The following is a 15518-nucleotide window of genomic DNA, read 5'->3' on the forward strand; positions in this document are numbered from 1 at the left end:
TTGGTCAAACCAGCCAAACCATTAGAATAACATGGAGACCAAACTATGGCTGTTTTGGGTTTTTATTGTGTCTTATGCAAGTATCCTGCAGAAATCCACTGCAACAATGGACGCAGTATGAACACCAGACGAGGCAGAGGACCCTTAACGCCATTGCTACGGATTTACCCACAATGCAATGCTACGCCACATGCAGGAAGGGACTTTATGTAGTCCTCTTCCTGTATTTGAAACGGGTCGAGACCTGCGTGTGTAGGCAGACCAAGTCAACTTCTTTGGTACGAATCAGAATTTGCTTGGCAACTTTCTGAGCAAATGGCCTGGGAATAAAACAGCTGATGTGAATGTGCCCTAAGCCTCTGTTTCACTTGTAACTCCCTCTCCCCTTCCCCAGTCTGAACCCTGCCTACCTTCTGTTATGACGTCGTACAACAGCCTTGTTTATCTCCCTCAGCAAAATCTCCCTGTTGTTCTTCACATTGACTTTAGCTGTTTCCAAAACATAGTCAACCTTCTCCTTGCTGAAAGGAGGCTGGAAGGTCGAGAATTCCTCCATCTTTGCTTTAAGCTCCTCTGCATCTGTGAAAAAACAGAAAAGATCCATTGGTAAAAGGATCCCTGTTTCTGCTACTATTTGCATTAAGTGACACTCTGTAGCAGATCAATACAGATTGTTATTCATTAGGTTACAGGACACATTGTAGAGCATCTAGGCTAATAATTCATTTCTGTAGCATGTACTGTACCATGAACCAGTCCAAACCAATCCACTTCATTTATAAAGCACATTTTAAAAACAGAAAGTCGCCAAAGTGCTGCACATCACAATATCACAAAATAAAAATAACACAAAATAGTAATGTCGTTAAAATAATAAAAAGTGGGCCTTTAGACGAGCTTTAAAGCACTCCACTGTTGGGGCAGTTCGAACATGGAGGAGCAGAGCATCCCAGAGTCTCGGGCCGACTACGGAGAATGCCCGTAACACTCTAGTCTTAGGTCTTGTTTTAGGCACCACAAGCTGGGACTGGTCCTGTGACCTTGAGGTGTGAACTGGGGTGTAAATGTGGAGGCATTCAGTAATGTATTGAGGGGCCAGTCCATTTAAAGCTTTAAAAACAAACAATAAGATCTTAAAATCAACTCTAAAACATACAGGCAGCCGGTGGAGAAAAGCTAAAATTGACCTGATGTGTTCATGTTTTCTGGTACCAGTTAAAAGTCGTGCAGCAGAAATCTGGACTAACTGCAAGCGTGAAAGAGCGTGTTGGCTGATACCGGCATAAAGACCGTTGCAGTCGTCCAGTCGAGCAGAAATAAAAGCACAACTTGTTTCAGAATATGAAAAGATAAAAAAAAGCTTTCACTTTTGATGAAAAACGAAAGCAATAAAAACTTGATTTTAAAATAGCATTGACGTGTTTATCAAGCTTAAAATCACCTCCCATTGTGACGCTAAGGCTGGTGACCTTGGGACGCACAAAATTTTGAAGCAGTCCCAAGTCAACAGGGGAGTTTCCCAACAGCAGGATCTCAGATTTTTCCTCATTTAATTTAAAAAAGTTTATCCAGGCCTTGCTTTTGGAGATTAGCATATACATCCGCATAAAAGTGACATGACATACCATGCTTTTTGAAGATTTCCCTGAGTGGGAGGAGATATATGGCAAAAAGAATTGGTCCCAGGATAGAACCCTGGGAGACTCCACAGTGCAGAGGAGCAGAAGATGAGGAGGAATCCCCTAGTCTGACCGAAAATGACCTCCCACTCAGGTAAGATTGAAACCACTGGAGAGCAGTCCCCCTGACACCCACACAGTTCTCCAAATGAGATAAAAGAGTTGTGTGTTCTACCGTATCAAAAGCAGCTGTCAGGTCTAAAAGCACTACAATAGCAGAGCTACCAGAATCAGTCATTAAAAGGAGGTCATTAAAAAGCTTAAGAAGTGCAGACTCAGTGCTATGAAAAGCTTTGTAATCCGACTGAAGCAGGTCTAAAATCCCATTTGTGTCTTAAAACAGATGCAGTTGAGCAAGGACACATTTCTCCAAGATCTTAGAGACCAGTGGTAGTTTAGAGATGGGGCGATAATTTGCTACATCCATTGGGTCAAGGCCAGATTTTTTCATCAGCGGATTGTGGTGTTGAGCACACATGACTGTCATGTGGCTCAGGTAGGCCCCTCCCTGCTAATCAGCAGGTAGCTATAAGACACCTGCTGATCTTCTTTTGTCTGCTGGCTGATTCTGCGTTGGTGGTGGTGACTGTGGCTGCCCTCTGTTAGGAGGGAGCTTGGTCAGGAGGAGTACCTGGCATGGTTTTACTCCCAGGGTGGTGGTAGAAACACAGGAACTTGAAATGTTTTACTCTGTTCTCTGTTTTTATAGATCCACCTGCAGCTCTTTTATTGGCATAATTTCATCGTAGTGTTTCTTTTAATCAGTTTTGCTTGCTTCTTTTGCTTTAGTTAAGTTTGTAAGTTGACTTAGTTTCCTCTTGTATGAATTGTTTTCTTTTTTTTTTTTTTTTTTTTTTTTTTTAGGCAGCTGGGAACCATTAGGTGGATGGGCTAGGTGCTCTTGGTTGGGGACCCTCACGTTTGGTTTGGTTTAATGCACTGGGCATAGGAGGGCTCCACGGTTATAGTTTGCAGTGAAGTGTGGTTGTAAGGTGAGAGGTAGCAACACAATGGGACACTCCTTCCCTGTAGGTTGCTCTCTACTGGTAGTCCCAGCTGGCCTGGTTTCTTTAGTTTATATAGTATTTGGTTACTTGGTTTTAAATAGGTCTTAACAGTGGTTTTATAACCAACTAATCTTAGTCTTAAATTTTTGTATTAAATAAATAGTTTAAACTGCCTCACACGTCTCTTATTCAACAGGAGTGACCCTGCATTTATTTCCTGAAGCCCTATGCCCCAGGTGGCGTTGTCTGGCACAAGTTTTAAACTGAAGTTGATTTTTATCTCATTTTACCTTTTTGGTGTTCAGTTATTTTTGGTAAGGCCTTACCACACCACCACAGGTTTAACAACAACATTTTTACAAAATGTGGGAACAGTCCCAGAGACCAAGCTCCTATTAATTATCTCCCTTACGAAGGACCTGATTGTGCCTCAAATCTCTTTAAAAGACTCAAGGAAGGACCGGGTCCGTGGGACAGGAAGAGGGTTTAAGTTTGTTGACAATCCCAGTAAGAACAGATAGTGACACCGACTCAAACTGACAGAAAGTAACAGAGCACTCAGTGACCTCTGAACCACGCAATGAAGAGGGAGATATTTTGGCGCTGATAGCACTTACCTTGTCATTAAAATAAGAGAATTTTTCGCAACTGTTTGTCATTTCCAATAAACAGGAAGGATTGGAATTGAAAACAGAGCTAAGTGTTTTAAAAAAGAATCTGGGGCTTATTGACATTATTTGCTATCAGTTTAGAGAAATATTCTGTTTTCTCAGCTTTGACAAAAGTCTAATTCCTCCAGCTGTCTTTAAGAACCTGGTGGGACACCTCCAGACGGTCTTTTTTCCACCTACATTCCGCCCGCCAGGAACCTTGGCTCAAAGATACCACACGCCGAGCTGCACGTGTGGTATCTTTGAGCCAAGGTTCCTGTTGCGACTTTGAACGCACGACTTTAATGGGAGCTACGCAATCCATTACATCCGAACAGGTGGAAATAAAAGATTTCATCAATTGTTCCATATTCATGGATGTAGTGGAGTTTATGAGGTTATGTGTCGTTGAAGTAAAAAGAGGGTTAAAGGTAGCGGCAGTGTTACTGTTAATGAGACGAATATGACGCACGGATGATACCTTCATGTCCAACGTCAAGCTAACCTCAAATGTGACAGGGCAGTGGGCAGAACACAGCCTCCTCAACAATACTTTCCACAGAAAAACCATGAGACAGGACAAGGTCCAAAGTGTGTCCCTGCACCTTTGTTGGGCCACCATCATCTTCATCTTCATGCCGCTTATCCGGGGTCGGGTCGCGGGGGCAGCAGCCTAAGCAGGGAAGCCCAGACTTCCCTCTCCCCATCCACATTTGCCAACTCTGCGGGGGGGGATCCCGAGGCGTTCCCAGGCCAGCTGAGAGATATAATCCCTACAGCGTGTCCTGGGTCTTCCCCGGGGTCTCCTCCCAGAGGGACGTGCCTGGAACACCTCACCAGGGAGGTCCAGGAGGCATCCTGACCAGATGCCCGAGCCACCTCAACTGGTTCCTCTCGATGCGGAGGAGCAGCGGCTCTACTCTGATCTCCTCCCGGATGACTGAGCTCCTCACCCTATCTCTCCTCACCCTTCCTCTGCGGAGGAAACTCATTTCAGCTGTTTGTATGCGAGAACCAACTAAAACAAATTGTTTTTTAAACATATAATATATTACACTAAAGTTGTGTCAGTTGGGTCATCAGATTGGTGGTGGAAGTATGATGGCGCCAGAGTGCCTGTGTGGCCGTTTGGCTCAGCCTTGTTTTATTGGTTTTATCTTAATTTTATAGGAGACCCAGGACACGCTGGAGGGATTATATCTCTCGGCTGGGCTGGGAATGCCTTGGTATCCCTCCTGCAGAGTTGGCAAATGTGGCTGGGGAGAGGGAAGTCTGGGCTTCCCTCTCCCTAGCCATGGGGGATAAGCGGCAGAAGATGGATGGATGGATGGGTCTACATAGATCAGGAGGAAGCCTCATCAGCCACACTGTGAGCATTATTATTACAAGATAATTGACTACGGGAGTTCCGGTCAAGCCATGGCAGCAATGACGACCTAAGGTTTGAATCTCCTGACAGAAATGTGTCAATCTTACATGTGGAAACTCGATTTACCATAGATGCGGTAAATTAATACTAGATAAATTGTGTGAATAAAAGGAAAGAAAAGCACAGGACAGAATAAAGAACAAACCGAGGTGAACAACTGTCAACAGTCTCAAGTTAGCAGTAACATGGAAGACTGTCTGAAGAATGAGAACCTCAGTCTAATTCTGGAAGAGTTGCAGGAATTTAGAAAAGACTAATCAACAACTACATAGCATAAGAGAGGATATAAACAAGATCCATGAATAATGGAAGAAGCAGAAGAGTGGATCCATACGGCGGAGGAGCGAATACAGTGAGGATGCTTTACTAGAGCTGGACAAGATGCACACCAAAACTACGGCCAAGATAACAGAGCTGGAAGGCGCAAACCACGCAATAATATTAGAATACATGGAGTGGTGGAGGGGGCTGAAAATTATTTGTCTTCAGTCATGGCTTTTGTGTGGGGCTTATTAATGAAGGGATTGGAGCTTCCATCCAACACAGTACTTCACACTGAGAGGGCGCACAGGGTGCTACGGACCTCTCTTTTGGACCAAATAAACCAGATGACCTAGCGCTCCGGTGGAAGAAGAAGTGACTATGACAAAACCAGCTCACCGCGAAGTTACAAGTAAATACTCTAAGCATTCTGGCGACAGGACACAGATAAGTAACTGAAACCTACAATGGATAGAGATTCTTTTCTTTCATAAGCACTGCAAGTTGATTTGTTTTCTTTTTTCCCTCCTTTTCAGAACTGAATTAACCCATCTCTTCCTTTAATTGTTTTTTAATCTCTTATACAGTGAGGTAAAAATATACTTATCATTGGAGTTGATCACCCGGTTGACAAGAAAGAATAATAACTTAATTTTTGGTAAAAATGTATTTAGAAACAACTACTCCCATACTTCTTTTCTTTCCAAAACTTGGGCATGAAAGTGTTAAATCTCATGTTGGGACTCACTACTGAACTTGTTGGTCATGCGCTCCTCCACTGGCGTTGAAGAGGGCCCTGCCCCCCTGCAATCATCACATATAACATTAACAGTTTAGGAAATCCAATTAAGAAGTAAAATTCTGGCAAAGCTTAAGCATAAAAAAGTAAAAATAGCTTCTACTTCAAGAAACCCATTTGCCAGAATCAGAACATAGAACACTGTAAAAATATAATATTCATCATCTAGCAATCATGGAACTATGTTAGGTGTAACTGTTTTAATTAAAAAAAAACATTAAACTTTGAGTGTACTTATGTCAAAAAAGATACTGATGGAAGATTTTTACTCATTCGAGGATACTTGGAAGGAACTTCACTTTCTATTCTTATTGTTTATGCCCCACCAGGATCTACCTGGAATTTCTGTCGGCAGGATCGAGTTTGAGAGCACCTGTAACACCAGGGAAGCCATCATGACGATACCGGTGTATCCTGGCGCCCCCTGGCTGCCAAAGTTCAAAGGTGATGATGACGATGTAAAATATGTGAACTGGAAAGAACAGATACAAGGACTGTTAGGCTCAGAAGGTCTGGCGGAAGCCAGGAAGGTTGCGATTGTTTTAGGTGCACTGGCTGGGGAGGCCAAACACCAAGTTAGTATTTTACACGGTAACGAGAAAGATCAAGTACAAAAAATATTTTCTTTTTTAGATTCTCTTTATGGAGATAGAACTCCGGTCCCTGTTTTAAGGTCTCAATTTTTTAGCTGTTCGCAGAAATTAAATGAGAGTGTCCCCAGCTTTATTTTGAGGCTAAGAGAACTCTACTGCAGACTGCAGAGGCATGACCCAGGTGATATTCCTTCAGATGCTGCCTTGCGGGACCAGTTGGTGTTGGGGCTCCGTCAAGGACCACTCTCCCAGGCCTTGAAGGTTTACGCTAGGCGCAACCCAGACGATGACTTCATAGCCATTCATAAGGAAGCGCTGCTTCTGAATGCAGAATATGGGGACTCTCAATCTGAGGTCTCGTGCCTGTCTGTTAACTCTCGTGTCCCTCCTACATCACAGGATGTTTCCTGGAAGGCTGCATTAAAACAAGAGCTCATGGAGGATCTTAGGCTCCAGATGAAGGGGCTTACGCAGGAACTGTTACAGGAAATAAGACCACTTATGCAACCAGTTTCAACTCCACAGCTACCAACACATTCGCGGAGGGACCGGCGTCGCTATAACTTTTCTGTTGATGACTGGGATGAACAAGGTAGGCCCATATATCGCCATTGTAAGCAGTCTGGCCATATTGCTAGGTTCTGTAAAGGGCTTGCTACTGGGCAACCTAATTTAAACTACCTCTTCCTGCTGCTGAGGTCTGAGGAGCAGGAGTCGCCACCCCAGACATACAAAGGACCTCTGAACCCTTCATTGGCCAATGTCCAACAATAGAAGTAACCATTGAAGGCGTTAAACTCAAAGGACTGTTAGATACGGGGTCTCAGGTTACCCTGATGCAACAGAGCCTGTTTGAGAAACACTTTACGCAAACTATGGTTGGAAGAGAACCCCTTGCTTTTAGAATCAGAGCAGCTAATGGCCTAGAAATCCCTTACACGAGTTATGCTGTGATGGACTTGGTTGTAAATAATGTGGAAATACATGGGCGGGGGGTGGTGATAGTTAAGGATGAGCACATCACCCACCCCCTAATTATTGGCATGAATGTGATGACAGCCTGTTGGGATGCATGGTCGAAAAATTCTGGGGAGTCAGATCCTTTCCCTCGGACAGTCTGGAAGGAGGCATTTGCAGCATGCCAGCGTGTGGAGGCCACTGTGACAGAGGATGGCATGCTGGGATGTCCGCCCAGCAAGTCGGCATCCCATCCGCGTTCCACCGGAGAGTGAGTTACTGGTGTGGGGTCGTCCACAGATGGGTCCCGGGGGAAAGGATTACTGTGCCCTGGTGGACACACTGCCTGAGACTAATGGAGTGGGTGTGGCCCGGTCCCTCGCAGTGGTAAGATGTGGCCGACTTCCCATAAGAGTTTGTAACCCTCACCCTTACAGCTTGTATATAGGCCGTTATCAGAAGTTGGGAAAGCTCTACCGTGGGGATGACGTTGACGTGCATGGGCCCCAAGATCTCAGCTTGTCCCTCGCAGAAGAATGTGTTGTTGAAGTAGCAGTGGTGGAGACTGCTGTAGAGGATAAGTGCCAAGGCCTGCCGAAAGTGGTGAGTGACTTAACCAATCGATCTGATTTTTCTGAGCAACAGCAGGAAGAGCTACACAAACTGATCTCAAAGTGGGGAAAAACTTTTGCTCAGCATGACGAAGACCTTGGGAAGACCGATCTGGTGCAACATCGTATCCCCACTGGGGACGCGCCGCCCATTAGAGAAAGGTATCGACCACTGCCTCCTCAAATGTATAGAGAAATTAAAATCTTGTTGGCGGACATGTTGGAGAAGGGTTGTAGCCCATGGGCAGCGCCCATTGTGTTGGTAAGGAAGAAGGATGGGAGTTGGAGGTTCTGTGTAGACTACAGAAAATTGAACTCTGTCACTCATAAAGATGCTTTCCCTCTACCCAGAATTGAAGAGACCTTAACCAGCCTGACCAAAGCGAAGTGTTTCTCTACCCTCAATCTGGCTAGTTGCTACTGGCGAGTGGAGATGGACCCCCGTGATCGTGAGAAAACTGCCTTCACCACCCCGCTGGGGTTATACGAATTTAAACGAATGCCCTTTGGGCTTTGTAATGCACCGGCCACATTCCAGAGACTTATGCAGCAATGCTTGAGGGGCCAGGTAGCGGACTTTCTTCTTGTATACCTGGATGACATTATTGTCTATTCTCCTGATTTCTCCACTCACCTACAGCACCTTGATCATGTTTTCCAACAATTGTGGCAGCATGGGTTGAAGCTGCGTCTGGACAAATGCAAACTCCTTCAACATGAGGTGAAGTTCTTAGGCCACGTGGTGGACCATGATGGGGTAAGACCAGACCCAGGCAAGGTTTCCTCTGTAGTGGACTGGCCAATCCCCTCTACTGTCCGGCAAGCACGCGCTTTTCTGGGTCTGGCTGGGTACTATAGGCGTTTTGTGGCTGGCTTTGCCAAAATTGTGCGCCCTTTGAACTCCTTGCTAACTGGTAACCCAGCAGATAAGAAGTCTGAGGTGAATACACTGGTCACCTGAATGTCAGGCTTCCTTTGAGTCCCTTAAGACTGCTTTAACCCAAGACCTGGTCCTGGCGTATGCAGATTATTCGCTCCCATTCATTGTCTACACTGATGCCAGCAATCAAGGTTTGGGGGCGGTTTTGGCTCAAACTCAAGATGGCAAAGAGCAAGTCATAGCCTATGCCAGCCGCAGCCTCCATCCTTCGGAAAGGAATGATGCAAACTACAGCTCGTTCAAGCTCTCTTGGCCCTTAAATGGGCAGTTGTGAAGAAGTTCAAGGATTACTTTGACTGGGGCCAAATTCACTGTGTACACTGATAATAACCCTGTCGCTCATTTACAGACAGCCAGGCTGGGTGCTGTGGAACAACGCTGGGTTGCCCAGCTAGCTGCATTCGACTACACAGTAAAGTACCGGCCGGGTAGAAGCAACGCCAATGCTGATGCCTTGTCCTGTCTTCCAGTGTCATCTGGGCCTGCTAATCCAGAGGACATAGGAACCACTAGTGCAGTGGTGACCACGACAGCTGTGGAACTCGCCCCAGAAGGCGACAGTGAGTGGGTGGCTACAGAATGGGAAGAGGCCCAGGCAAACGATCCTGATTTGCAAATGGCTAAGTTGTGTGTGGAAAAACAGAGGCTACCTCAAGGGACAGAATGGCAAGCACTGTCTCAACGAACTAAGAAGCTGCTACAGCAATGAGCGAGGCTACCTGTCAGGGATAATATCCTATGCCGCCAGATCATTGATCAACACATGCATGAACAATATTTCCAGATTGTATGTCCCAGTTCCAGGTGCCGGGAGGTCTGGCAAAGGATCCATGAGGCTGCTGCCCATGCCGGAGTGGACCGAACCCTCACACGGATATGTAGACAGTTTTACTGGCCTGCTATGGAAAAAGAGGCACGCCAGTTTCACTTGGGTTGTGTCGCCTGCAGTCTGCAGAGAGACAGAAGGGAGCCTAAGGCGCCTCTGAATCCCATATCAGTCTCGTATCCTCTTGAAGTGGTTGGGCTGGATTACCTCTCTTTAGGATGTCCCACAGACACATACCAAAATATTCTAGTGGCAACCGACTTGTTTATTCGATTCGCTTGGGCCATACCTACTGTCAATCAGACGGCAGACACCACCGTTAAAGCCCTCTGGAAGCATGTAGTACAGCCGTTTGGCTGTCTTGCCCGATTTCACTCAGATCGCGGGACTAACTTTGAGTCTGCACTCATGAAGCAGTTGTGTAATACTTATGGCATAAGTAAGAGCCGCACAACACCGTATCACCCTGCAGGTAATGGTAGTACAGAGAGATGGAATCAGACACTCCTCAACATGCTTAGGTCTTTGGAGGCAGACAAACAAAGCCGTTGGCCTGAGTATCTGCCGGAACTAGTGCATGCGTATAATAACACCACACATAGTTCAACTGGTTATGCTCCCTCATTTTTGATGTTTGGAGGGCACCTTAGACTTCCAGTAGACATTAGGTTGGGTGTAGGGCCCAGACAGTCCCGCCACAATGTTGTGGGTTGGGTACAGCACCACCAGCAGCAACTGGCTGCTGCCTACAGCGCAGCACGACAGAGGATGGGTACAGCAGCCACACAAAACAAACAACAGTATGATAGGACTGCTAGAGCCTTACCACTGCTGCCTGGTGAGAGGGTGTGGGTCCATGATAGAAACAGGCGGGGAAGAGGGAAGTTGTGCCCATGGTGGGATCCTGAACCCTTTGTAATTTTGGAGCAAGTGAGGCAGACTGGACTGGTTTACAAGGAAAAGGCGGGACATAAACAGACAATACACAGAAACTCCTTGAAAGTGTGTACTGCCCCACTCACAGACTCTGTACCACCGCGGCCTGAACCCGCTGAGACTCAAGAATCTTCATGGCCGATCTTTCATGGTTTTTGCCTGTTGCAGCCGCACAGCCTTTCTTGGAAGGAGAAGTTCCAAGGCGTTCTACAAGGGCTAATTTGGGACAACCACCATTGCGGTTTAGAGACAACTGAAATTGCAGAGACTGCAAGACACAACAGAGGGAGGATGTCACAGGGTGGTTTAAGTCTTGCTTTTATTGTTTTATTAGTGGCATGTTTATTTATTGTACTGTTTTTATGCTATTGCATGTTTGGTTTTATCCTTATTTTTATGCATGATCATTTGACCCTGCCTCCCAGTGTTGAGATTGACTGCAGGTGTGTGGACGTTGACAGAGGGCTCAGAAACCCAGTGACTGTTGAGCGGCTTGTAAACCAACCAATGGGCAGCCGACAAGGGAGGGGTTTTGTTTTCCCCACAGGCTTATTGGTGGAGCTACAAGGCTGAGACAATGTTGTTGTCTTGGAGTACAGCTGGGGTGGCGTGAGCCGACAGCGAACGGAGTGGTTCGGACTTCAGCCGGAGTGGTGTGACCTGGTGGTGAACAAGGCGGTTTAGAGCCAGCCGGAGCAGCGTGATCTGACATCAAACGAGGAGGTGAATTGTGGGCGGATGGAGCCGGTGGCACGTAGGAACAGGAAGTGGTGACGGCAGTAACGAAACGCCTTACGTCGTGGATGGGCAGGGGAGACGGACCCTGCCCAGATATGTAAGTGAGCAACTTCCCTGTAACATATCACCGTCGCCTTTTTACGTGCAGGACCGCGAGACGCAGGTTTTCCCACGAAGTCGAGCCCGGCCGTCAGCAGCGGAAAAGCAACCCTTGATGGAAGCGACATCAGTCAGCCAAGACTGGTTTTAACCTGTAACAGGAACTTGGGAGTTTTATGGACATTCTTCTTGGTTTTATCCTTTTTTCTGACTTTGACTGACTGTGCCGTCAACCCCAAATTGTAAAAAATAAACTGGGTTGAATTTACTGGTCCGTCTCCCTGGTGTTGTAGTGGTGTTCTCTACTCGGTCCGCCTTTTAACTTGGAGATACTTTTTAAAGTGGTGTGGCTCAGCCTGGTCACAGAAGGACCTGCGTCCAACTGGACAGTCCACCAGCACCTTCCTACCATGTCCTCTACTGTTTGATTTCCTGCTTGTGTTGCTCTCACTCATATGTAAGTCACTTTGGATAAAAGCGTCTAAATGACTGTAGAATAGAATAGAATAAAGTTGTAATTTTGCTTTTCACAATTATCTATGCTACAATTTACAGACTATCTTAATGAAACCAACAACAAATCAGCTGGTTTTTGGTACCACTATGTGCCAAAAATATTGTTTTGCCTTTATTGTCGCTATAGAGGATCATTATTTTAATTCTTTTTATCTCAATTGATCTTTAGCTGCTCCTGATGGGGAGATTACCAACAATTTTAGGTCTCTGATGGAAAGTTTGACACAAAGTGACTTTGTTATCATTTCCAGTTGAAAACAGAGGTCTATTAGCCATGACATATGCTGATTAAAAAAAAAACAAAAAACAGTGGTGCTATCATGGATCACTCATAGTGAACTTAGAGTCTCTGATTAAACACTACATTTTCTGGCTGGATTGTTTCTTGATGACATTGCTGACATCATGTTATCTGATAGACTACCAAAATCAGCAGAGTACAGTGTGGCTGTTTTTTGCCTGTAATATGCCTAAAATGCTTTAAAGTTCAAACAAATTGCATGTTCTCTAAGAGGCACAGAAGTATCATGATATTTAGAAAAGTATCAAATCTGATATTTCAACTGCGTTGATTCTAGTGTAAGTAGTATCAGAGTATCAGTTCAAGAGTCTCAGTATTTCCATCCCTAAAACAAACCTTTACAGTTCTGGCTGTTGAATAGTGGCATGTAGATGATGGTTGGCTCCTTGTCTTTTCCCTCCAACACATAGCAGTCTTTTGGCAAGTCTTTGTCCTTCAGGATCTTCTCATCGATATCTGGGAAAGGCTTCTTCACATTAGATGCATAGTCTCTTGCGAGAGTCAGAGTCTGTTAAGGGAACAGAAGGTGAACAGTGTTTTAGACCTTTGTCTACCACAGGTTTAATCTTGGGATGAACATAAATAGGAGCTGAACTTCTTTGTTTTCTTTCACTACTTACACTTTTTATATACAAGATTTGGGAATATTCATTAAGTAATTTATTAATACATTAATAATAATTCTTGCACTTATTTTTGTTAGAATTTGTCAAGGAATTTTGCGCTATCCCCGTGTTCACAGAAATTGTAGTTTGCAGCTTTATCCACCAGCTAGGTAAGCTGTCCAGCTGTCATTAGAAGTTCCAATGCCAGCATAGGGGGAATCGATAAGAGTGACATGCATAGGTGGGGTACACCTCTACACCCCACGAAGTCCAAGAGGTGGTACCTGCGTCTGTTTGCATATGTCATTGATGATTGTAAGGCGCTTGGAGTGAATGGCCAGTCATTGAAAGATTTCAGAATCCAGGTGTTCAAGGGTTCCAGTGGCCAGATGTCTGCCACATTTTGCTCCAGGAGAAGCCCATCTTCTGTCAGTAGTCTGGACTCCAGCCAAACCCCAAATGAAGCTGTGCGCTTTGATCTGTCGCTGTTCCACACCCCTGTACACGCCAAACGCCAGACCTGCAAGCACTGCTGCAGCAAGGGCAACAGCTTCTGGTCAAATGTGGTCCACAAGGTCTGCAAAGTCCACTTTAACATGAACAGTGGGTGTAACTGCTTCATTAGGTACCATGACAGAGTAGTGAATGGCATCTAATGTAGCAGCCTGCTGGAGAAAAGACATAGTGAAAGGCAGAGACGGAACCACCAACTGGATGGATGTGTGCTGTGATGAATCATGATTGGCAAGAGGGATTTGGATAGTTGCCATGGTGATACAAACAAAATAAATACATAGATTTGAAATCCAACAGATGTGTTGTACCTCCCTGAAAAGGAAAAACCATATTACTATTATATGACACTGCACTATTATTTTGTTCAGATGTTAAGATTGTCAACAAGCAATGTTGTTACTGTAAAGATGTCTTAACACTGCCGTTGGTTACGACCAAAACTGGGCACCTTCCGTGACCTGCAGAACACAGTTTCCAAATATGCCCAGCTCAATTGGCAGAATAACAAGTCTTAATTGAGGCATCAGAACTGGAAAATGGACTGCACGCAACGATCAACATGGACTCCGTGGGTTATCTTTCGAGCTTTCACCTTTTCGCTGCTGTGCGTCAGCATGTAACTAATTATTAAGAGATGTGATGTGTGAGAAAAAATATGCAGAGGAGAATCTGTCCTATTGATATACAGTTCCAATGCCAAAAAGTTAGAAGATATCTGTTTATATGGATAAATCGCTTCACAAGACGGGTTATGAGCTCGAAAAATCTGATACAGTAGGGAAAAGTTTTTGTGTTCTCCTGGGTTGGCAGTTATGGCTGTATAGTAATAACGATCAAGAATTTGCTGATAAACAATACTCAAAAGGTCTGTGAGACCACTGAAAGAACCGAATTAACATACTAACAATTAATGCTTCGTGTTAATCAGAATCAATGGCCAAAAAACACCTAGCTTGACACTACATATCATCACTAATATTTAAGGCATGTCATAACCAGTATTTAAGACCAACCAGGGATACTCACAAAATACACTAGCACCAGATATAAAAAAAATATGTGAAATAACTCAAAAATGCAGGAAAGTTGTTGCTAATTTTTCTTTGTTTGGTGAGTAAGGAATAAGGGCGGCGCGAAGTGGGTCGACTGGTGTACACGACTGTGGCTGTGTATGTGGACGTGGGCTGTTCCACGACGAGAAAAGTCCATCAGAGTTGGCCCGAGCAATGACAACAAGTGACCAAATTGAGGGGAAGCTCACCTGTATACACCTGAGCTACACCTAGTGACAACCAGAGGAAGTAAAAAACCAAAAGAGATGTTCAACATGGAGAAGGGAAGACCAGTTCCGAATCTGGTCCAACTACCTGAGCCAGGAGCAAAAAAGATGGCCAAGATCATTGCTTCAATTTCCTCAGCTGAATCGTGGCAATGAGCTGGTCCAAGTGGAATGAGGAGCCATACATACAAGCCTGACTGGGTAATCCTGCCAGTTTTAATCAATGAAACAAAGTCTTATGGCTTGATAAGATGTTCTCTGTTCAAACCCTGAGAAAGTATCAAACGGGAGTAATGTCGCCTAAATGTCATATAACAGGGTTGCTTTCAACAACCGTAGTTCCAGTGAGGAGCTGACAGGGTTGGACACAAGGAATCAGATAGCAGAGGTAGACTTGGTGGGCGGCCACTGGCAGCTGGCCACAGCACAAAGGAGTCAGGGGTAAAAGAGTTGTGCATGCTGCCAACTATATCATCTTTCTTGCCTTTTGAGGAAAAAATCTATATGAGCTGGGGCCTTGAGGCCCACCCCGAGATGTCTGGAAGTTAACACAGCTGTCTCTCCAAGAGAGAGAAAAGGGGATAATTAAGGAGATAATTAGGAACATCATACCTGAGACTGTGCTCATAACTGCATGCAGTATTAAAAATTATACAGAAGAAATGTCACAGTCATATTTGTTGTGAAACATGGGTTGTGGAACGGCTATAATGCCTATAGTGATCGGATGCTGTTGGATTTTTCCTTTTAAATGTTTTATTTTCTATAGTAATAAA

The 15518-nt window shown here is 44.9% G+C and overlaps 1 protein-coding gene across 1 annotated transcript in view; it reads right to left on the bottom strand.

Annotated features, from left to right (window-relative positions):
- Positions 1-15518, bottom strand: part of LOC306765167 (cytosolic phospholipase A2 gamma-like) — a 59485-nt gene that overhangs the window by 463 nt on the left and 43504 nt on the right. The window contains exons 12-13 of the mRNA XM_079252537.1: positions 12679-12850; positions 411-579 (exon numbers count right to left, since the gene is read on the bottom strand). Of these exons, the coding sequence (XP_079108663.1) occupies positions 411-579; positions 12679-12850 (341 nt within the window). The remainder of the gene's footprint in view (positions 1-410; positions 580-12678; positions 12851-15518) is intronic.

The sequence above is a fragment of the Telmatherina bonti genome (assembly GCF_933228915.1).
Source record: "Telmatherina bonti genome assembly, chromosome: 14".
NCBI classification, from domain to species: domain Eukaryota; kingdom Metazoa; phylum Chordata; class Actinopteri; order Atheriniformes; family Telmatherinidae; genus Telmatherina; species Telmatherina bonti.